The following is a 24,884-nucleotide window of genomic DNA, read 5'->3' as shown; positions in this document are numbered from 1 at the left end:
TGAATTGAGGAAAATAATATCTCAAGAAGTCTCCTCATTTAGAAACAATATTAATATTTCATAAATCACTCAAAATGAAGCCCTGGACAAACCAAATGCCTTTTACCTGGAATTAAAACAAGACTTCATAGAGAGCAAAGAACAGTAGATCAGGTCATTGCTGTTTCTCTTTGTGCTTTAAACACTAAAGGGAATATTTTAACAGATCTGCAACATTTCTGGGTAAAACCTTACACCTCACAGATAAATTGCTAGAACTAGTTGCAAAACCAAGTGTGTGTTGCCTAATGAGTTTGCATGTGTGAAGTGTGTTTTATTGTAAACACAGTTCTAACAGATGCAGTGAAAATTTTGCACTATGTGTACTGTTAATACCAAAAATAATTTATAGGCATTTCATAGTAGAACAATTTATAAATACATTCACCCCACTTGTTATATTTTCTTCCATTCTGCTCCCTTTGGGAACTTTGGTTAAGGTGAAAGAAAAGAAAGCTAATAGGCAACAATAGAAGGAAGGTTATAGAAAATATTCTTTATGTTGTGAGCATGAAGCCACATCCATAATTTTAGCAGTTTTAAATGTTCCTGTTCATTCAACAAAATTTTTGAATACAAAAATTAATTTTCTGATGAGAAAATTTCCCCAAAAGGCTTACACCTCCCCCACCACTACCCCCTCCCCAAATACAGAAAGGTGCTTGTCTAGCTCAGTATTTTTAAGGTTAAACTGACTGCTTAGATGTCCTTGAAAAGTTTGCTTTTAGAAGTGTCAAATGCTTTTAACTTATCTCTGCAACAAATAAAGAGGATGAAATTACAAATTTAGATAAGTTAAATCTCCTTTTAGGAGTTCATTTGACCCAATCTGAGCCCCTGTGAACATTCTGTTTTTCAGATCATCACTTCCTAAGCATTCATCATCTTCTAGGTACCTATTGGGGTTCATAATGAGGACTAAAAAGCCACAGATTTTTATGAACCTATGAACATAGAGGCCAGAATTTGATTGTGGAAGAGTGTATCTCCAAAAAAACTGTAAACAGAGATTCAGAGACAACAATGTTCTTGTTATGGTTGTAGTTATTTTAGTGTTAGAAATATTAAAATAAAAATGTTGTAGCAATAATTCTTTTTAACATTCTGGTTTTAACTCTGAAAATTATTTACAGAATTTTATATTTTTAATTTCAGATGATCCAAGAACCTGTATAACATGCATTCAGAACTATTATATGTAAGTATAGCTGCATAGCTTTTCATGCCTACACTTTTTTCTAAAGCAAAAACACCTGGTACACAACATAGACCTGTGCTCTGTATGTTGTCTCATTCCTTAAATTGCCTATCTGAGAACAGTAACTTTGGAAAAGACTTGGGAAATGCTGGAAACTCACCAATCACTCAGAATTAAGGCTTGTTTAACCTTAGGGACTGATGTGAACTTTACATAAATGAAGAGAGGACTATGAAGAATGGGTCTAAAAATTAAATAGTGCTTTGGGACTGGATTTCAACTAGTTTGCTCTTAGTATATTGTGTCCAGTTCTGGTATGTGCTGTTCATTAGACATAAAAATGTATGGAGCTTATGTAAAGGAAAAAATAATTCATTAAAAGCTTAACTTAAGTGGAGAGAAAAGAACTCTACTGCTTTTCAAAGAGACAGTTAAGAGATCTCTGTAAAAATTACCATGACAAAAGAAAGTGTTGGTTACAATCTATCTACAAACTACAGCATTGGATTATATGTTTTCACAAGCCATCAGCTCTTTACAACAGCAATACAGTAATTTCTAATTAAGCATGTGTTCATTTTTGTGCTTTCATTTAAAAATGAAATTAGTTAAGAATCATGAGATTAGAAAACATGTCTTTGTCAGTTGAATAAGTAACATAACCACAAATACAATTTGAATCCTCATTATAGGAATTATTTCTGTTCACTAGGATGACATTAGAACTTTATGATTACCACTCCTAGAAACACACAGAAAACAAACTCAATGGCCTCAAAAGAACTTACTAATGATGTTCTACTTTATCTTGCAGGTATAAGCAGTATTGCTATAAATACTGCCCAGAAAACACCTACAGAGATGAAGGTTCTCTGCAGTGTAGAGATTGTCCTAGCAACTGTGATAGCTGTGACAAGGACAAATGTGACTCCTGTAAGGAAGGCTTTTATCTCTCAGGTAAGCAAAGTACCAAGTATGGCATATCTACAAAAATATTTTAGACCTTTTCTTTAGGGAAAGATTCTGAATCCAAATTCTTGAATTCTTAAATCTATTCTATGTCAGACAGTGGAGGCTGAGGGGAGTTAGCCTTTTGCAAAATCAAGCATTTGAACTAATGTAGGGTGGTTATGTTAGCCAGTGGTGTAATTTGATTCAAAGGATCCATATATTTGAATTTCCACTCTTTGGGGTATATAAAAAAGTTTTGTATTTGATTCAGATTTTGTCTTTAACTATGGAAAGACACTTAAATGTTTCCTTTCTATTCACAAGTCTAGTTTGACTTTCAGATGCATGTGGAGTAACAAGCCTTAAACACTCTGAAATAAGTTCAGTTAAAACCACTAAATTCCACACCAGGTTCACACAAGACTAGGAGTTTCTTAGCTTTATTAAGAAGCCATAAATCAGGCGGGTCTGGTTCAGACATGGTGCCAAAAATTAATCACAGGAATTTCTGAGATTATAGTATTCTTTTGCATTGCCTGCTGAAGGTGCCTAGTAGTGGCATCACATTCATGGAAAACTGTGGTCACAACCAGAGGTGATCTGTTGGTCTACAATTTTATTAATTGAAATCAGAGGAAGTTGAAAAAGCTAACAGTGTAACAACTTCCAGGACCTTTGGTATGCCAATCCTTAAACTGAATCAGGATTACCTGAGTTTAATTTTATACTCAGTAGAAACTAGAGATCCCAAAAATCTGCATATATCTAAAATTGATTTTCTATTGGGACTGTATAATAATTGGGACTCAACCACAAAACTTTTATCCAGACCTGGACTTCCATAAGATTTGTATGTACTAGGATTTAGCATACTGATTAAAGTCCAGCATGATATAAATTTAAGTGCAGATTGGTTTGAAGTTTGTGAAGCTTGCGTAAGCAACTGAACTGAATTTAGGTTTCATACTAAAAAAATTAGAGTTCATGTAGCTGCAAAAAATAACATGTGTTCTTATATACTGGTTCTTTTCCTTAAACCATTTCTTGCTGGAGACAGAGATAAGCTATACATGAGGTACCTCCTTGCAGGGTTGACAGGGGTCAGTATGATAACAGTATGATGAATAGACATATGCTATGTCTATTGCAGGTGGCACATGTGTGAGTGAGTGTGGAGACGGCTTCTTCACTGACGACATCTCTAGAGAATGCGAACCTTGCCACAGGAACTGTGCAACCTGTGTTGGGTACAGTTATGAGAACTGTACTGGGTGCAAAAACAGTTTCCAGTTATCTCATGGGCAGTGTCTGAATCCAAGAAATTCTCAGTCAGTGGGAAAGTTCTGGAGCCGTAAGTTGCAACAGATTCCATAATCTTTTCTGTTTCTTTGAAGACTACTAAACAATTTGAAATAGTATAGCAAGATCTTGCAGATCAAGTGAAATTGCACTGTTGTCAAACTTGCTGTAATTTTAAAAGTATAAATGACCAAACCCATTGGTTTCACAGAGTGAAATCCATCTTCCTGCAAATAGCATAACATTTCAATATAACGTGTTTCTTATCTGTGAGTTATCTTATCTGAATAGATAAAAGATTAGAAATATAACAGATAAAAAGACAAAACATATGAAAAGGGTAAAATATAGATAATAGATTAGGGTACTGGGATTTCCTTCCAATCTAAACTAGTTGGAGCCTTATGGGCTGTGTCTTAGAGTAGCTTTGTGGCTATTGGTTCCCTACATAGAAGTCAATATAAGTTGAACTCGATGATCCTCATGGGTCTCTTCAAACTTGGCGTATTCTGTGATTCTTTGAAAATAATCTAATATGTGGCTCTGTGTGGGGGTAGTGTATGCTAAAAAAAGCTCTCTCTTTTCTTTTCCCTGCTCTTCCCTAGATAGACATGCACTGCTTTCTGAGAGACCAAACATGGGCTGTAGAACTATATTCTGGCATTCTGCTACCACAATCTTCACAAAATAATCAGTTCTTTCTTGGTGCCCTCATCCCTAGCATGGGAAAAGCAATTCTCTGTTCCAAAAAGGCCCAAATAATCCAAAAACTATTTGGAAGAAAAATGCTTTTAAAACTAAAGATGTTGAGGGGAATGCTTTGTAATAGTTTTAAAAATTATTTTCCCTCAGAAGCATCACAGTACTGTCACAAATTTATGAAGAAAGCTTTAAATGAAGAGTATATATGTAGAATATTTGTCATTCCCATTATGCCAGTTATATAAAGTACAATTGAATGTTTACGTTACCAAATGAAATTGCTAATGGAATAAATGGAACTTTCAAATAGAATAATGGAGCAATAGTAGAATATTCTGGGAGATTTAGGGATTTACATCACTAAGGGTCTTTAAGAACAAATGAAAAGTATCTGACAGGGATGTTCACTGAATGAAGCAAGAGACCAGATTAATAGCTGTATTTTTGAATCAAATATACATTTTCTTCTGATCCCTATGTCTTTATTTGAATGAAACACATCAAAGAATGACTATCCTTAGAACTGTGTGATCTTGTACTAAAAATTAAAATACAGTGACAAATATTTTCAGGAAAAATATTTACCATTTCTATTCATTGCCTATCTGATGGAGAAATGTTGTTTCAAAAGGAATAACTTTTCTTCATTTCAAAAAAACCCACAGAACTAAAAATGAGAAATATTACTAGAAAGTTGATCTCCTATATTCATTTCCTTGTGTTTAATGCATATAAGCAAGTATTTTTTTTCAATTTGAGACTGTCTACATCAGTGCCATGGGAAGAGCATATCTGCAGTCTGGTCTATGTATTGGTTATTTCTTTCTCACACTGTAAAACAAGGTGGCTTCTTGTCAGCTTTTTTCCTTTGAGCAGACATCTGATGCAGTTCTGTATATATCAGCATTGCTGATATATACAATCAATGATATATTGCTGTGCTGTGAAACTACTTTCTCTCTATCTTGCATACCATTTCTCTTTCCTCCCAGTACTAAAAATATGTTTGTCTTAGGGGCATTTCAAACTGCAAGATACATCTCTCTCAGAGCTGTACTGGCTTGAGTATTAGTGACTGCTCCAAAGTCGCAGGATTCCTGCTGCAGCTGGAGATGGGATGCCAGGGAACATGGCTGGTGGCTCTAGACCTTTTTGTGAATAGACTTGCTGCGATTCCTTCAGTGTGGCAGCTGCTGTACCATATAACTGCTGGGAAAATGATGTTGAACTTGTTGAAATCCTGAGCCTTTTCTGTCAAGGATAGGCTTCCAAATACTAGTAGTCTTCAAGTAAAAATGTTAATGTAGTTGTTACTGTCTTTCCTGAAGTTATACTCTTAATAACTACACTTATCTACATTTTGTGAAGTTTCCTGTTAAAACATTCTAAGATCATCCAGTTCTCATAATAGTAATTTTCATTGTCTAATTAAGAACAGAATCTAAATAATTGAGTTTTTGGCTAGGCTGTCAGTCATTAATTTCTTTTGATGATGCAGTCAGGGAACAGATGTCAGCTGAGTCCAGATTTCCAACTGTCTGAAAATCCTTGTTGCATGCTAAAAATCCTTAACAAAAAATACAGGATTTAGGCAGGCAGGACTAAAACACATTTAGCTCTAGCAATGCATCACACCAACAGGATAGTTCCTGGTTAGAGACTGGAGTATGTTTCACACTCCGATAATATTTTGAAAAATTTCAAAGGGGCGGGGGGGGAAACAAAACCAAAAACCAAACCAAGCCAAAAATCCAAAAGTTTCACAATCTCTTACAATTATTTTCTTCCTCATCTAAATCTTTCTGAAAACCAATAAAATTTAGGAAAGGCAGTCACTATCCTTGTCTACACTATTCCGTAGGATTAGTACAAGCACGGATAAAATGAAAACGTATCTGTGCTCCTTGAAGCTTACTGTCAGTGAAGATTCTGGTATTCATACCTGTACAGAAAACATCCCTGGGCCCAGAACAAGTGAGTCCTCTCCATCTCTTTTTAAGCATATCTGCAGGGTCTCATCTTTTCTATTCTTTACTTCAAAGATCATGGGGACAGAAAAAGTACTTTTTCTTTCATACAAAGGGACAAAATCCATAGCATCTTTCCAAGTTTTTCACTTGTTAACCTGGACAAATCTACAAATATTTTATCCAATTTTACTCTGTTTGTTTGTTTGTTTCTTTGTTTTTTAGTTTTTTTAAAATACACTTTGATTTCCTCCAGGGTTATTTTTTCTTAGCAAAATACAAGGATCTTCCATCTCATCTGTTGTCACACTCCTTTTCTAAGGGTAGCAGTAACGTGGGGTCTTTATATAATAAATGGAGTCAGCTCTCCAATGAGGTGGCAATCAAGGAGGCTTTAATTCAAAGCCATCGTTCTTTTTATCCCTTAAAACCATGTGACCTTGTGACCAGTGGGGTTGTCTATTCCGGTGCATGTCTCCTGGGCTTCCTCGCCCTCAGTGTGTCCCCTGCACCCTGGACACGCCTCCTACAGGTAGCCTGTCATGCAGCACAGGCATCATCCAAGAAGCTTGTCTGGGTTGCAGATGATATTAGAATACTTTCATGTTTGCTCACCAGCCAGTGTGGGCAAGGTTGCGGCTGATATTAGACGTTTGACTCTCATCCTGTCTGCCCATTTATCAATATACACTTCTTCCACTGAGTGCTCAGCATCCTCAACACATTTACATTGGTGCAGCACCCTGGCAGAGCTTGCCTGAATTAAAGAATCTGATTAAAGAACACAGGCTACATGATTACTACTCCCCCTGCTTTGTGAGATTGAGCTGGGCCTAGGAGGCCAAGTATTAAATAAAAAACCTTGCCCTTGTCACAGGAATGAAGATATCATATCACCAAGCTCATCCTCAGTACGTGGCCTGCTCCAGACAATGCAGGAATACAATACAACTAGGACAATAACCAAAATTTCCAAATCTAGTACTTTACATCAGCTTTTACTATGTTACTTTTCTATTTACTCTTTTTCTTTAGAAAAGTACTATTAGAGAGATGAGGTATTAGACCTTGAATTGTATTTACAAATAATGAAACCATTTATCTTTGGCTCTTACAGTCACATGGATTCAGCGGGTTTCACTGTGGGTTTAGTGACTGTGTTGACATACAATTTGGAACAATGTGATTTCTGGGAAAGAGACTTGTTTTGTTAGTTCCAAGGCTAACACAAATTAAAGGGCAGTACATCAGAACCTGCAATGGAGAAATCAACCCAAAGTCTTTTGCAAATTCCTTTGCAATTTGAGAGACGAGTCCATCTGGTGTTAAAACCTTTGTGAATGTGGAATGTATTTTTTTTTTTCCATATTGAAGCTTTCCCTTCATTTCTTATGCAAGGATGAATGACAGATCCGTCTTACGAATTTTTATAAGCAAACACTCCAGCAAACAAAACATTCTATTAAAAAAGAGACTTTTTCGAATTATATTTACTTTGTGGGTATATTCTGCTGGGCAAAGTTCAGCTCATATCAGGAATCCCTAAAAAGTCATATGCAGTCTGAAAAAATGCAACAGACTATGTCTGTTATTCAGGCTTTTAAAAAGACAGGGTAAGCTAAGAAAGGGAGAAAGGAAAAAGAAACTAAACCAGCAACTGAACTCTGTGTTTCTATTGTGAAACATCTGTATTTTTTCTCATGTACTAGATGATGAAATGACTTTGGAAGCCAGGAAACACACTAGTGTAAGCTTAATTCACCAAGTCAATACACATACCATTTCAACTGGATCAGATGTTTTCCAAGTTCTGCAAAACACTGATCACTGAAATGCTGCACTCTAAAAACAGTTAATTCCTTGGTTTAGTCTGTCATATTTTTATGAAAAGTGTGCTGGTTTAAAAGTAAACTGGTGGGAGAAATGAACCCAACTCAAGAGAGAGTACAGGTCAGAGTTGCAATTTACAAAAAAAAAATTACAATAAATACAATGATACAGAGAAAACTGGTTTTAACCCACAAAGACGGATGTGTAACCCTGCACCCTGCAACAAGAACAGAACGGTGTTTGTTAACCTCTGTGCTGAACACCATGTGGCCCCTGTGGGTGCAAAGAGGAAGGGAAACCTGTTGGTCCAGATGATGGTCTCAGTTCTGTTGAAGTAATGATTGCAGTCTTGTTGAGAGTGGCAATGGCAGTCCTGTTGGAGTTCTGGGCCTCCTCTGGATCCAACGGGTGGTATCAGAAGTCCCAAAATCCCAAGATTATATATGCTCAGGTTTAGGTGGAAATGCCCAGTGCCTCCCCCAGGGTAGGGAGTTTCACAATGGGTGATCTAACTCTGTGAATCATTGGATATATTTGAAGTATTTTATGGTCTAGGTGTTGAGCTGCCTATTATGCCAGTCCAGTATGGCCCATTAGCAGAGATGACCCCTCAGGCTGGGTGTGAAGGTGCAACGCCTCCCTAGAGGGGAGTTATCACAGCAGAGTCATAGATGTGAAGCCAAAGAAACACTCCTTGCAGAGTTCTTTAACACCCAGCTTGTAGCCTGAGGTGTCAGGTGTGGTCTGGGCAGCTGCTGCAAATGATCCCTTATTAACAGTCCATCAGAAATGACATGGTGAGTGTAGATTACACAGTTTTGGTTATACCCACATAGTGATAAACTGGTCAGAAGTCTGTCCAGGACAGAAACTGGATATGGAATGAGGTCTATTTCTGATGAAAATTCAAAATGGAACACGTGCTTCTTTACGTACAGATAATATATGCTGTAGCAAATTACATATTCAAATAGCATCTGGTTCAGTTTACTATTACATACCACACCCAATAATAAGAGCAATCTCCCATCAGCAGCCATTGACATATCCTGCGTATTTTCCTTTTCCTAAATACAGAGTGAACAAAATTAGTAAAAATGTACTGGTTGAGAAAAACAATAATACACGCTTTAAAAATATTACTTAAAGGACCTCAATGCAGCTCTGCAGATATATATATATATAAAGGTCTCAGAATATGGAAAGGGGGAAAAAAGCAAGAATGGGATATGCAAAAGACAGAAGAGAAATCATCAGCAGAAGAGAACAGATCTTCTAAATATGAAAATGCTATAGCATTTAGAGTACAGAATTAGAGCATCATGGGAAGAGGTAGGATACCTTTTTAAGCATCATCTATATGTGAAATTTCAGGTTGTTTAGAAGCAAGCAAAAATTATTCATTATCACATATGTTCTTAAGCACGCCAAATTCACAATCTAGCTATTTGTTTGTAAAATAATACTATCATTGTTACAAGATAATTAGAGTGGGAATTAATGGTTACTGGAGAGTGTGATTCACTTCCCAGCATGCCTATACTTTCCTGGAATTTACAGTTCACATAAATCTTCAAAATGGGATTGGTCTAGTATTTTTTTGCTAATTTGTATATTGTTTTCAATGCAATTACCTCTTGGAGATAAGTAACCTGGTTTTGTGTTTTCATTCATGATAGTATCAGTTTTGTAAGGACAATGCCATGCACAGAATAAAATCTAACAAACTAAGTCACATTTCGGTTGGATCACATTCAAATCACATGCATAGTAAAAGGCAGACAGGTCATCTTCTAAAAGGAATGTGCTTGCAGTTACAAACAACCATGGCACTTAATTTTCTTCTGCATTCCTTCCTGCACTTATTGTGCTATGGCCCAATTACAAAATATACCGTAAATACACAATCCTTGTAGAAATCATTATGTAAAAGTTAAGGGTATTACAAATGTACACAGAGACCTACTTCAGTAGCAACTTAAAAATAGAAGTTTTTAAGTCCCCTTTTTACTCATAGAAAAGGATGAATAAATGAGATTTAAAATTAAGGAAATAAACCATCATTTATCATTCTGAACACTAACTGCTTGCAATACCTGACATAAAGGTCCATTTTCCATAAGGAGCAGGTAGAGAAAGCAAGGTGGACAGCACAAAGAGGATAAATATATACTAGAAAGGACTCTTATAATACAGTTGTGGATCTGAATGAAATTATAGAAGAATTATAAGGCAATTCAAATGTTTTTATGTTAAAGGCATGCCTCTTTATACATGACCATATCTTTGCTCATATGTCCTCAGGTTTTGTAGAGGGTTTTGTAGGTTTTTTTGAATAAACTTTACATTTTCCAGAATAAGCAACGAGAATGTGAAGAGGACCATACTTTCCACATGGACCTATGTTTTTCACCCTGAATATTTTTGAGGATTCATTTAATCTTTCTCTCAAATCAGATTGAAAATTTTGGGAGCTCAAATGAAGATGACTTAAGCAAAAATAAAGGAAACATAGGGACATTGTGTTAAATGGAACTAAAATTTTACTCATTTTTTCCTTGATTCATTTTGCCGTCACAGTTAAAGTCTAACAGTACTAGGTTTCAAGAAACTTTGCCATTGTCTCAATAACGATGCACAAGCCCAAATGAGAAAAGAGAAAAAAAAAATATTTTTCAGTCTTTCCCCACCTGTCCAGTTTGACAATCCCTTGAATAAACTGTGTGTGCAAGAGCACTGTGATAGCTTCAGAGCTGCAGTGAAGTTTAGTTCAAGTAATGATATGGTGGGATTCAGTTTCTCAGTTTCTAGAAAAGAATAGGAGATATTTAGCTGGGTCAAAAGAGAATATCCTTGTAAAGGTCATTCATTTTGACCTTTAAAAAAAAGAAGAGCAGAACAGCCTAATAATAAACCACAGTGTTCTGTCAGAGTCAATGTCCCACAGCTGGTACATGAATGGTTTACAACTGTACTGGTTTTAAAAACTCAACCGTAAAAAATTAACCCCACTTGGATGCCCTCCTCCCACCCCCTTTCTAGCAGCAGGAGAAACACTAGGGGAGACCAGAAGCAGGAGTCACAACTTTCCTGAGAAAAATTCACAATAAACACAACAATACAGAGGGAATAATTTAACCAACAAAGGTGAGATGTAGCCTGGCCCCCCCCCCTAGAACAAAAGAAAACAAACTGGCAGCCACTACCATGCTGCACTCCATGTGGGCCCCCAGGAACAAAGGGCAAAAATTGGGGATGGCTTCCACACTGATCATTTTCCTCCCCATAGCCAGACAGAACTACAGGGAATAGGGGCAAAGCAAAAAACTTGCAAAGCCATTTCATCCAAAAGCAGCTATGCTGCTGAGCTGCTCACTCTATGTCACTTGGCAAAGTTCAGGTCCCGGTTGTAACAGCAGTGCTGGTGTTCTCTTATCTCCATGGTGTGGCAGGAGCAAATGAGGGTGGGATGCAGCGCAGTGGTGAGCGGTCAGTCTCTCTGTCTCTCTCTGACTCTCTCCCTGCTGTGGTAACCGGTGGTGGTGGCAGTAGCAGTGGTAAAAAGCAGTGGCGGCAGCAGTGGTGGCAGTGCCAGCAAAGGGTCTCTCCTGGCAGCAGCGGGCTGACTCCCACTGTGCTCCCCTAGTTTTTTGTTCTGCTCAGCTCCTCTGGGCTGGAAGTTACCCCTGCTGCTCCATTCTCCCACAGCAACCTCCCCACACTGGAGCCATCTTTTCAGCACCACAGCAGCGCTGTGGCTTGAAAAGCGATGGGTAAGGGACTGGTGGCGGTGGCGTTGTGGTTTCAAGTGGTGGCCACCTCTCTCCAGAGCTGAGGAAGAGAAAGCTTCAGCTTCCACCTGCAGCTTTTAAAGGGACCAGTCCGGTCCTTTCCTCAACCCAGGCAAGAAAAAAAAGGGTTCTATTTCCTTCACCTCTGAGTTCCCTGACGAACAAAAAGCTCCCCCACTCTGCCAGTGGTGATGTGGGTGATGTGGAATAAACAGTGCTGAAGAACTCCACCCCTGTTTCTCTATAATCATTACAACAGCATCATATGTATATGGCTCCTACATTTACAAGTTTCATTGGCCACTGTAAGAGCTACAGAGTGAAATTTTAAAGGAAAGCTTGCTGGATCCCCAAGTCCTTTAGGGGAAAGCAAAATAAAACCCAACAGATAAAACCAGTAATTTTCAAGCTTTTCATTTGTCATCAGTCCAAAGTCCAAGGCAATACACATTGCATGACCATTTTTCAGTTTTGTACGGCTATTCTTTGGAAGATCTGGTTACATTATCTGAAGTAGTGTGCACAGGTTTATGTAAAAAAAATTGTTGCATCACATTTTCCCATTCAGAGAACTTTTTGCTGTGCAGGAAAATTACATTGAGAAACTTCACATTATTCTAAATGTGTGCTGCATTTGGGTTTTCTCATAAATAAAAGCCTATTTCCAGTCACATTTAACCTATCCAGAATTTAAAAAGAATAAATAATCTTTTTCACAGATTTCTTCTGTCGATACTAAAGTTGAGGAATTTAAATACTTATATTTGACTGGAAGATAAAGGTTGCTTACCTTGCCAACTATCAGAACCCAATTGCTTGTTCGCATTCCCCTCTGGTGGCAACTAGTATATATTACAGAATATAGCACACGCTGCAAAGGGTAAATGTTAAACAGAAATAAAAACTACTTTACTGAAAAATATCTTTATTTTTAATTGTAAGTCTTGAAACATTTTGAAACAATGACCTCTTTTAAATACTCTTCAGCAATAGCTAACAAATTCTCTTCTTAACCTCAACTTCCTGCTATTTACCTTCATTCAAGAACAGCAAAAGAGAGAAACTCTGCATAAATAAAGTGAGGATAACAGAAAACCTAGTAACATCAAACATCCAAATTTTCTGGAGTATTCCTTATATTCTTACAGGCACAATCAAAATGGACCCTTTTTAAAGTTTTGTTGAATAATGAAGAGTCAGGAAAAACATGAAGTTAAGAAGTAGTCTCTCAAAAAAATTTTTTGACAGTGAATTTGTGCATCTCACAAAAGTAAGCAATGATCTCTTTTAAGATTATTTAGATGAGAAAACTCAAGACGCTTGTGCGCTATATGGTTTTAAAAAAGACTCAAACTGCCCTCTGCACTCAGGAGCACTAAAACAGACTAGAATCCTCTTAGAACAGCATGTTGTAACCTGAAATATAAAAAGTAGGTCTTCAGCAGGGGAAAAAAACCCATAGAAGTTATGTCAGCAGGAGTCAGAAAGGATCTAAATTCACAGGACCTGCTGTTGCAAAAAGCCGTACAAGACACTCATATCTACATGCTTAAAAGAGCTAGGAAAAGAAAAACAAAATACTTTTTCTCCTCAAGAAGGATGAACTGTACAGGCAAATAAAGGTAGTATTTTAAATTTATGTTGTAACTCTAGCTTATCACTGAGCATACTACATACTACACTGAACATACATACTACACAACTATTAATCTGCACGTGAATATATAATTTATACATAGAGGGTGCAAAGTACAGAGCCTAATCAGAGTTTTCAAGAAATCTCCTTTCACCCTAAATGTTCAATGAATCTGACAACTGCCTCCCCAACAGAAGGAATGTCATGGCAAAGAGCCCCAGAGCTCAGTTATACTGTTGATACCAGAAGATGGGGCATTTTATTTCTGCTTTGGGTAGCACTGAACTCACAACATGCACCAAGGTTTCCTTGCCTCTCCAGTCCTTCATCAATGCCTACGCCTGTGCTGCAAATTCAGAGATTACTTAATAGGAAATCTCTCCACTTCTTGTGCTCCTAGTGCTTATATATAATTTTCATTTGTTCTTATTCCACAAGCTAGTCGCTTCCTCACTTAGTCTTGTCTTTCCAAAGAGCTTTTCCAGAGGTTTTAATTTTGCACGCTCAGATTACCTGATACTATACCCCTCTGTTTCAGCTGTGGTCAATATGGAGTCACAAAGCTAACACAGACCAAGTACACACAGTTTGTGTATTCAAACACAGGGGTTTAATGTCAGGTGCTTACAGTGCTTGAGGCTGCCCATCTCAAAATTCAGTTTCAGGCACTTTCTACCTCTTCTGTTCCTTTGAAGTTGAAAATTGTCTTCAGTCAGCACTCACTGAAATACTGTCATAGTCCCACCTCTCTCAGTCCTTGATAGATTTCTGACTCACTATTTCACCAACGCTTCTGGCTATTAAAACCAATGCTAAAGCTATATGGTCTTTTGTGGAGTATACCAGGGTCTAATATTTTGTCCATTGACCTCAGACTTGGCAAACCCAGTCTGCAATCTGGACTGTCACAACTCACATTCACCCTGGCAACATGCAGCTTTCATCTGTTACGAACATTACCGTGTGGATCCTATGACCTGTGCCTGGGCCCTGCAAACACTGGGTCCTTGTTCAGGGAGTTCAGAGATGCTGTAGCCAGAATGGTAGTGACAAGGAAAACTCTGCTAATCTCCTGATAAATCTGGAGTGGCTTTATACTGTGCTAGTTGCCAGCAAGAATAACACTATAGGCTTTCACTGTACAAGTAGTATGCACAAGTGTTGCAACCCACCCCAGAAGGAGAGGGTAACCCAGATTCTTATTAATAAATCCCTTGAGGCAGATTAGAATGAAACAGCACTGAAAAATATCTAAACACTTACATGAAGGGTTTATTTTAGAACAATTTTGTTTCAAAGGTAAACAGGTATGTTGTTGTTTTGGGATTTAGCAGTACAGCAGTATTACAGCATCTATAGCAATATAGCATTATCAAAGCATAGCAATATTAAAGCATCTATAGCTATATAGCAATATTAAAGCATAGTGATACAGTACTATTAAAGCATAAAGATAACACTTAAGGAAATGCATAAGGGAGAGAAAGGGAAAGAAAGGAAAAAGGTGGAAAAATATATATAGTCACTGCCCACTGGATCCAGTGATAAAACTTGGTAGGTACAGTTTCCACATTGGTTGGTTGAAGTGGTGGCCTTGCACTGTTGGGGCTGGGGCAAGCCGCCCATAAAACTCAAAGGTGTTATGAGTTATTATATATTTCTAGCTCAGGTGGGAACACCTTGTACCTCCCCGGGGTGGGGAGTCTTACAATGGATAGTGTCACAGGACATGTGACTGAGTCTCTGACGTCTTCTAAAACAGCTGCAGCTGCCTATTGTGTCAGCACCAATCATGGTCCCTCATGGTCCAACATTTGAGATGCATAGCCTAGGCTAGATGTGCGGAGTTATCATGTAAAGGGAGGACATTGGCATGATAAGAGGGATTCTCCCACCTTGCTGGGCTTGCCTCTTCTTAGACTCTTCCCTTATTTGGAAATCCAGCTTGTAGCTTCAGGTATGCATCCTCACCCAGGAGAGTTGGACAATGGCACCCGCTTACCTGATGTGAAGGTCCTTTGGCAGTGTTCAGGGAAAGGTGGGCTTTACTGGGTGAGCAGCTGCTTCTTTTCAGTTCACAAAAGTCTTTTGATGATCTGAGAATGTGTAAGTCATTAAATGTTTCAGTTTCTGACAACAAGTAGTCCTGGTAAAGAATCATAGAACTATAGACTCACAGAATCATAGATTTATAGAATCAACCAGGTTGGAAAAGACCTCCAAGATCGTCAAGTCCAACCCTTGATCCACTATTGCTGTGGTTACCAGACCATGGCACTAAGTGCCACATCCAGTCTCATCTTAAAAACCTCCAGGGATGGAGAATCCACCACCTCCCTGGACAGCCCATTCCAATGTCTGATTACTCTCTTTGTAAAAAATTTCTTCCTAATATCTAACCTAAACCTCCCCTGGCACAGCTTAAGACCATGCTTTCTTGTCCTACTGCTGGTTACCTGGGAGACTGACGCCCACCTGGTTACACCTTCCTTTCAGGGAGTTGTAGAGAGTGACGAGGTCTCCCTTGAGCATCCACTTCTCCAAGCTGAACAATCCCAACTGCCTCAGCCTCTCCTCACAGGACTTGTGCTTAAGTCCCTTCACCAACCTTGTTGCTCTTCTCTGGACCTGCTCCAGTACCTCAATATCCTTCCTGAACTGAGGGGCCCAAATGACTAACCATGTCCTTGCTGAGTGACCTACAATTAAATATCCAGGTTTTGATCTGCTGTGCTGTCCATGGACCCCCATACTGGGAGTTTTTTTCACTACAGGAAGTTTTTGAGATGTTCTGAGCTGGTGGCAGGGTCAGACATGGTTATGGCATACTGTTATGAACTCTCACCCAGTCACATTAAATGTGGATCTACTTTTTTTCACTGAAATAGCTATGGCTCAGTTCATTTAGCAGTAGAGTTATAAGAAATAATAATCATCAAGATTTTTATTATTATTCCTTCTTCTGGCCCTTGCCATGTTATACACTCTCTCAGTTTAATGAGACTGAAGTGTTTTGCTAAGGAGGATGAGTTATGAGGTAGATCAAACTCCTCTCTCTAAGCAATTGTAAATCCGAAATTGAGGAAGTACGGAGAAAGAAAAAATAACAGCCCTTTATTAAAGGATATATGTGTATTGGCAGAACAACAAAAGAACACAAAAGAAACTAAACAATAATCCTGTACCCAAAAAAGTCCCCTTCAAAAAGGAAAGAGTTCAATACTTCCTATCCTTTGGTGCAATTCTAATCATGATCAGCAGGGGCACCGTTGGATCGCTGGAGGAGCAGAGCCTGCAGTGCTCGGTGTTGGTCAGCAGGGGGCACTGTTGGGCTCTGGCGGTTGCCACGTGAGGCCCCGGAGCGCGGGAGAAGCCGAAAATGGAGATCTTCCACACACCGAGAAGGGGAAGGGAAAAAGGGGAAAAAAGGCTGTTCCCACAAAACTCACACTGTCTGCAGCTGGCTGTGGCTGGGAATTTCCCCTTTTCCTCAATGAACACATGCCACTGCCAACACGGGAGTGGAAGAGGGAGAAGGTGACCTCCTCCCCAAAGGGTTCCTCTGCAGATGGATCAAGCCTCTCCGATGAAATCCAAGCAGGTCTGAGCTGGGGGCAGAAGAGAGTGCAGGAAAAACGGAGGAAACTGGGGCGAGAAAACAGCCAGATGACCAGGCTGAAAACAGAGTGATCCTCTGACCCCTCAAACACACATCTTGCCTGGGTTAAGGCAAAAGTGAAGCGCCCCTGTTTCCAAGGAGAGAAGGAAAAAAAACTCATCACCCCTCCCCACAGTCTTAGGAGGGCCATCAGTTTGGAATGCAGGCCTGCCAGTTAGTTCTTTTGTGTGTGTCAATTACCCTAGGCAAACCCCTTCTGCCTCCCTCATTCAACATCTGTCTTTTACAGCAATGCAGGGGAAAGAAAAATTCCCCACTTGGTTTTTTAGAACAAGTAGACCTATGACATGCACATATACACTTTTCATATGCTTTAATAAAATGCCCACCATTTCCCCTTGTGTGAAAGGGCTTTATATAAATTTTCTGTTCTCCTCTGTTGTCTTTTTACTTGAAGCATTTGCTTTCATAACTTTCATTCAAAATATCAATATTCTAACTACTTTGCCATAACAGGTACAATGAAAAAACAAAGTGATACGCTGCATGTGGCTAATTGTTACTGTCAATCAGTCTATCAACCTACAGAAAACATATATATATATATAATTGGCAGGATGAGCTGGGTGTGCTAACTGAGGTGCATAGCTCAGTCTGCACCCAACTTCTGTTTTAAACTTTATTTTTTATTTTCAGAAAAATCAAAAGACTAATAATTATTTTTTCATCAGACATCTGTCTAAAATACAGAGCTGCATATTGGGACCTGCCACATTGCGTAGCACATTTTGTTTGTATTAAGTATGATCCTCAAATCCCCTTGTCATTTAGAGCTGATGGTTATGCAAACCATAATCATCAAAGACTCATAATCAAAGTCTTGGTTTTCCACAGACATAAAACTCCATTTGACACACACTGGACTCTTCCTTTTGGAGGAAAATAGCAGGTAGTATCTTTGGGGAAGAACTATTTAACAGATAGTATTTCCAAACCTCAACAAATTAGAGAGATGGACAATCACCAACCATATGAATTTTAACAAGGGCAAGTGCTGGATTCTGCACCTGGGATGGGGCAACCCTGATTGTATGATGGACTAAGAAACAAGAAGCTGGAGAACAGTGCTACAGAAAGAGACCTGGGGATCCTGGTTGATGGCAAGTTGAATATGAGTGAACAGTGTGACCTGGCAGCCAGGAGGGCCAACCCTGTGCTAGTGGGCATCAGGCACAGCATTGCTAGCTGGTCAAAGGAGGCAATTGTCCTGCTCTGCTCTGCTTTGCACTGCTGTGGCCTCACCTTGAATATTGTACACAGTTTTGGGCACCACAATATAAAAAAGATATTAAGCTCTCAGAGAGTATCCCAAGGAGGGCAATGAGGATGGTGAGGGGTCTGGAGGGGAAGCCTGATAAGGAGCAGCTGAGGTCACCTGGTTTGTTCAGCCTGGAGAAGAAGAGACTATAGGAGACCTCCTTGTGGTCTTCAACATCCTCATGAGGGAAAGCAGAGGGGCAGGTACTGATCTCTTCACTATCATGACAGGACTCGAGGAAATGGCATGAAGCTGTGTCACGGGACCTAAAGGGTGGCTGAGAAGTGGAACAGGCTCGCTAGGGAAGTAGCTACAGCACCGAGCCTGTCTGAGTTCAAGAAGCATTTGGACAACATATGGTGTGATTCTTGGGGTCACAAGTTGGATTTTGATGATCCTGACGGGTTCCTTCCAACTCAGTCTATTCTACTCATAGTTTTCTTTCTTAGTTACAAGGCAGTGGTCTTTTGCAACAAGTTAGTTCAAAATGTCCTTACTAAACCAAATTTATATACTTTTTGGATCTTCCTGTTTGCAATCTATTAGGATTACATATCTGTATTTGGATTTGGAGCACTACATTGAAACTAATATTATTGGGCTCATTATTAAAATTAATTACATAATTATTATTGTTGTAATTTGTGATAGGCAGTCCAGAACAGTGGCCTAGTGAATCTCAGGAAAACATTTATATTTTCCTTAAATACAATTCTTAACTTACCATTTAGAGAGAGCAGTCTAACACAATCATCAAGTTCTTCAACCCTGTGAATTCCAAAAATTCAGAGGTACATTTTCAGAACAGCTTAGGAGAAGTCATAGGAAATGTCCCTCCTAAAGGAGGGGAAATTAACAAAAACAGATGATGGTAAAAAATAAACTTTTTTCCTTTTCATCCCAGATGCAAAAAGGAAATTGCTGTCCTGTGACTCTTCATGTAGGACCTGTGAGAAATCAGCTGATATGTGTACTACATGTCCAGAAGGTAAGACTTCAGCTTCCTTGGGTAAGTTTTGCAAAAGACCATAATATTCGGTATCCTACACCCTACCAGGGAATGTTTCTGTCAATAGTCACTAGAAAGTTCCTTAACAGCTGAAAGGATAGGCAGGGAATCAGACAATCAGCACCTGGAGTCAGGCATCAGCACATGCCTTTGGCAATATGGGTTAAAAAATTGTCAGGTAAATGGTGTTCCTTTCCTTTCAATCAAAAGTTGTAGATATGATGCAGGAGTTACCAAACAGGGATTTATTCAGGAATATGTACTTGATAATCCTGATGATTCCTTCTAACCATAAATTTCAGTGAAGTCTGAGCGAAATACTTCAGGAAATTGCTTAAAGAATGTTTCATTCATGCTTTTAAGCATCCATGTTGAATTTTGAGAAGTAGAAAGCTTCTTTTATAGCCATCCAAGGCAGGAATCTTTTAAATATATTTCTAATTGATGCATTTACCCACCTGGGTTGCTCTTTTTCCAGGAAAATTTCTTATCCATGATACCTGTGTTTCTCTGTGCCCTCAAAAAACTTTTGGCAACATTGCAAGTGGAAAGTGTGAGATGTGCAGGGATGGTTGTGAGGTATGTTCTGACCAATGGCATTGTCAGAAGTGTCAGGCTGAACAGGACAAGCTTCTCTTCCTCCACAAAGGCAGATGTTTACTGGAGTGCCCTGAGTAAGTAATGCCTGCTGGATAACTGGTCCTTATTTTTTCACTGTGCTCCTTCTCTTTGAAGTTCAGATCCATTATAAACCTTTCAAGGAAGACCTTAATGTAACCTAAGGTACCAGAAACTGCCACACTGTAAAAATAATTTACAGTCTGCCTGAATAAACAGCATTTTCACTTGGTTAGAGAAAAATCAAAAGTGAAGCTAAGATATGAAATCCTGTGACAGATGGAACAGCTCCCATTGATTTCAATAGGACTGTGGTGCTTCAAGATGGTTCTTTATGGTGAATACAAATAAGCCTCTAGTCATTCTTCAGATTTGTTCCTTCCTCAAAGTAGTGCAGAGAAGCGGTATGAATCAGAAAGTTAACCTATCAGAGTCCGATATGGAAATACAGTGCTTAAGGCTTTGACTCATATTCTTTATTTTTTCCTGTAATAAATGAAATTCAAAAAGAGAAATTCCCATTTGACTGCAACTGATATTAGATGGATACTCAGACACATGAGTAGAGCAGGTTCTACCTTTTCTGTGCTTTTTTAATCAGCATTCTTCATAATCAGCATACACATAAAACCTGTACTACCCAACAGGAAAATCTTGCTTAGTTAACCTTTTTCTTCACAAAAATGTGCAACACCTACTTTTCTTGCAATCAGTGCAAATTCTTTGCCACTATATTTCTGGTAATTTTGTCAAATTGAATAGTGAATACCAGTGGAACACGTTTTGTTCATGAAATGTCAGAGTAAATACAAAGTAATGGCACTAAAGCCGACTGTAGTCCAGAAACAACTTTTAATATCAGAAACTGTGGCATACAAGCAAAGATAACATTTTGGCATTAATATGCATGTTGTGAGTACCAATGCCCCAGTTATCCTACGCAGTGAGTATAACACAATTAAATCTTTTTGTATAGCACTAATCTTTTCAGGCATTATTATCCCCCTTTTTCCCAAATTCTAGACTGTAAATAATGGCTTCTCATGATTCAGCAAAATTCTCCTGTTTTAAACTCTGGTTTGAGACTCCGAGGCAAAGTTCTTGAGGCATAACTACTCTCCCCTGGAGCAGAGGATTATATGAGAAATTTTTTTAGGGGGTTGGTTCAGTTTGATTTTTTTGAGTTTTGGGACATGCTGTAAGGGATAAAGAGGATTGGCTTACTGCACTGGTAATTTTTAACAGAGGAATTTTCAAAGACCAGACTGAATACTCAACACAGAAACAAGAGATGACAGGACTGTGAGAAATAGATGCAGAATCTTGACAAAGGTTAGAAGAAAAAAAAAAGATGAAAATAGATGGCAGGCACAGCTCTTCCTATCTTTTCTCTAACCTTACTCCTAATGCATCTCCCCAGCCTTTCCTTGGAAAGATTACCTCCAAGAAGGAAAGGAGAAGCACCCTTCTACAGGGAAAAACAAGCTTGTTTATGTAAAGTACATATTCTGGAACTAATTTCTATCTCATCTTCTTCCCTAGTTTTCACCAATGGCTCTACAGATATGGATTAGCAGTCAGCTGAAAATGTCAACTTGCTTGTCCTTTAATCTTGTAACATTGGTTTTGAGAGTTTAGACAGCCTCTCTTTCTATACATCTTCTCCTGAAATACAAGTGCAATTTTTTCTGTATTGTCTTTATGACAGTAACTGTGGCTGTCTACGTTTGCTCTCACACCACAGATACCAATGAAACATAACCCCTCTTCATCACCTCTAGCCTGCCTTCACACTACCAGGGTTTTCTCTTTTCTTTCGCCCCTCTAGGGCCAATGAGATTGTATTTCTCTGTCTTTCTCTGGTATCACCATTGCAAGTCAGCTGCGCAAGACTAGAAATTGCACCTTTCTTTTCCCAAAGATCTATCTTATGTAAACGAGGAAATAAAGAAATGAGCAAGTAATAAAGTTCAATGTCCCTTAGAGAATATGTACAAGAAAAAAGGAAGGTCAGATGCCCTCCATCTGCACTAGTCATGCACATTTTCTTTTCACAGACACAGGGGATTTAAGTGGAGGACAGGTAACAAGTTGTATGAGAAACCTGTAAGATCCAGAGAAATGTGTGTGCTGGGAAAGTCTCCTTGAGAGTTCTTATAGCCTGGACTGTTTGATAACTCTACATTGACCAGAAGTCTGCTTTGTGTTTTTTGTTTTTGTTTTTTCCTTCAATAGGGGATATTTTAATGATTCTGGGACTTGCAAGGAATGCAGTGGATCCTGTAAGACATGCACAGGAAATGCAACCAAATGCCTGTCCTGTAAAAGCCCTTTGCTTTTGGAGAACTGGAAATGTAAACCTACCTGTTCAGAGAAGCATTTTGCCTCTGAAGGAATCTGCAAGCACTGCCCTGAAATGTGTCAGGAATGCATTCACAATGAAATATGCAAAGGTATTACAAAGAATTGGTCTTGACTTGGCTAAAATCCACCTAGATCTGTCTGGAGACAGACTGACAGAAACATAGATCGGAATTGAAGTTCTGTAGTGTGCAAAAATAAAAAAAGAAGTGATATGCATATCATTTCTATTCTCTAAGACAGAGGCAAAACAACTGGTGTTTTATGATGAGACTCAGTCAAATGATTAATCTGTAAAGATTTCACATTGCTTTACCTGTTTCCATTGTTCCTCAGAGATTCCTACTCATTTCATTCTATTTCTGATCTAGTGTATACATATCTAAACACTTACATATGCATTTATACCAATGTGAAATGCAGAACATTTCTTTCCTTATTTGGTTGAACTTCACATCCCCTAACGATTTTTGCAAATGACTGTTGGAGAAAGAAATTTCCGTAATGAAATATATTAGGAAAGCCTGGGATATCCTGGTGAGGCTGAATGCCCCCTCAAAAATTTCCAGCATAGTTAATATTAAGTTAGCTGCTCTGGAAAACAAACATATTAAACCAAGTACTGGTAACAAAAGTAGCAGCTGATTCACAGCTCAAAGACAAACATTCAGGTCAATATATTCTAGACAAACTCATATTTTAATAATAAGCTAAACAAAACTTCAGATGTGGACATTCCTTATTTTGCAGAAAGTTCATAATGCAGATACAGTATACCAGGAAAAGGCTATCTATATTCAGTGGTAAATGGTTTAGTTAATATCAGCAAACCTGAACCAGTGAATTTGATTCACAGTCTCTTGATATAGCACAGAAGATACCATGTGAGGATTAGGCCAATATGAGTGTTTTGAAGAGGAAGGAGTTGAAAAAGAAAGTCTCGAGCTGTTCTGTCGCCTTCTGTTATGACAGATAATGCAGAATTTATGGTTTCCTAGGATTTATTCACTCTATCACTAAGAGGGTGAGAATTAGCTGCCACTTTGCTTACCCGTTTTCTGGTCTCCCCTGTAGAGTGTATGGACCAGTTCTTCCTGCACGAGGGGAAGTGTGTGCAGGAATGCCCTTCACACTTCTATGCTGAAGACAAGCACTGCTTTCCCTGCCATGCCGACTGCAAGGATTGCAATGGGCCAGATTCCAACGACTGCACAGCATGCACCTTCAGCTTGTTTGTCCTCTACAATGGCATGTGTTTTGAAGAATGCCCTGAAGGGAGTTACTATGAAGGAGCCACTGGAGACTGTCAAGGTTGGCAGCTGTTGTTTTCCCCAAAACAGTACTGAGATACAAATGGGTCTGTTTAAAGGCCATGTTCAAAAAGTGTGTGTGCCAGCCAAGGTCGATAGCAGTGTCCTGGAATCAAAGGAGGTAGCTAATGCAGAAAAATAACAAGGCTTGTCTCAGAACAGCAAAATTTGAAGAAAGCAGAGAGGGAGGTAGCAGAGCTACATATGTTTAATATTATGGGCAACCACTATGGTAAAATGTTGAGAATTGCCAGAGACCATATGTTGCAAAACCAGTGCTGGTTCAGAAAAAAATGTAAGGAACTGTCTGCACAAGATTGACAATAATTTCTTTCAGCCTTTCATCCTGAGATGACAACTGCTTCTTTCAAAATTAAAGCTGTAATAATACTCTGATGCAGCAAGAAGTGGTGATGTTCCTATTGTTTGTCCATTTCAGCGTGCAACAGGACATGCCAGACTTGTTCTTCTTCCGATGCCTGCCTTACTTGCAGAAATGGCCAGATATTGAACCGTGATGGGCACTGTGCGGTATCTGAGTACTGCTCTCCCACTGAGTTCTACGCTGAGGAAACTCAGACTTGCAAGTCTTGTCACAAGAAATGCTTCCACTGCTCAGGACCCACTGAACACCAGTGTCTTAGCTGTGCAAATAACCGCTATCTTCTCGGTAAGTGTCTCGCTCCTGCCTCTAGATTTCATTCTACACCCAAAGCATGAAGTAGGCAAGTCTCTGTCACATTTATACAATATCTAGGGCTGCATCAACCAATAAATACTGTAAAGTTGACCTGACAAGTAGGTAAATTGTGCAGAGATAATTTCTTCTGTGAGGCTACCTGGAAACTCTTTATGAGACTGGGCTTGCCACTGAGGCCAAAGACAGACTTTTAAGTAGCAACAAACTCCATGGCTAAACAAAACTCATATGTTTAATTTCCTTGGTATGTACTGTTCCTGTTTTTTCCTGACCTTAAAAAAAAAAGAAGGCTATCCTTAGCATTTTTTTTTGTTTGGTTTTATTTGTTTGTTTGTTTGGGGAGTTGTTGGTTTTTTGTGGGAGTTGGGTTTTTTTGTAACTGTATCCACAAAGGGTTCACATTTTCATGTTGACTTGTTTAATCTGTGCAGAGGTCTGATGAGTAAAGAAATACATAAACAGAGCTGTTAAAAAGTGATATGGACCCCTAGGTCAGTATCTAGTGGGTGGCTGAGGTGCAAAGCTACTTTTCCGAT

General features: G+C 38.8%; 1 protein-coding gene across 1 annotated transcript in view; it reads left to right on the top strand.

Annotated features, from left to right (window-relative positions):
• Positions 1-24,884, top strand: part of PCSK5 (proprotein convertase subtilisin/kexin type 5) — a 261,077-nt gene that overhangs the window by 228,193 nt on the left and 8,000 nt on the right. The window contains exons 25-32 of the mRNA XM_027729025.2: positions 1,195-1,237; positions 2,052-2,194; positions 3,339-3,539; positions 19,255-19,338; positions 19,838-20,033; positions 22,213-22,430; positions 23,413-23,649; positions 24,088-24,318. Coding sequence (XP_027584826.1) covers positions 1,195-1,237; positions 2,052-2,194; positions 3,339-3,539; positions 19,255-19,338; positions 19,838-20,033; positions 22,213-22,430; positions 23,413-23,649; positions 24,088-24,318 — 1,353 coding nt within the window. The remainder of the gene's footprint in view (positions 1-1,194; positions 1,238-2,051; positions 2,195-3,338; positions 3,540-19,254; positions 19,339-19,837; positions 20,034-22,212; positions 22,431-23,412; positions 23,650-24,087; positions 24,319-24,884) is intronic.

This window comes from Pipra filicauda, unplaced genomic scaffold, assembly GCF_003945595.2.
Source record: "Pipra filicauda isolate LSUMZ 115617 unplaced genomic scaffold, ASM394559v2 scaffold37_size4185640_pilon, whole genome shotgun sequence".
NCBI classification, from domain to species: domain Eukaryota; kingdom Metazoa; phylum Chordata; class Aves; order Passeriformes; family Pipridae; genus Pipra; species Pipra filicauda.
This window is presented reverse-complemented; position numbering and strand designations above follow the sequence as displayed.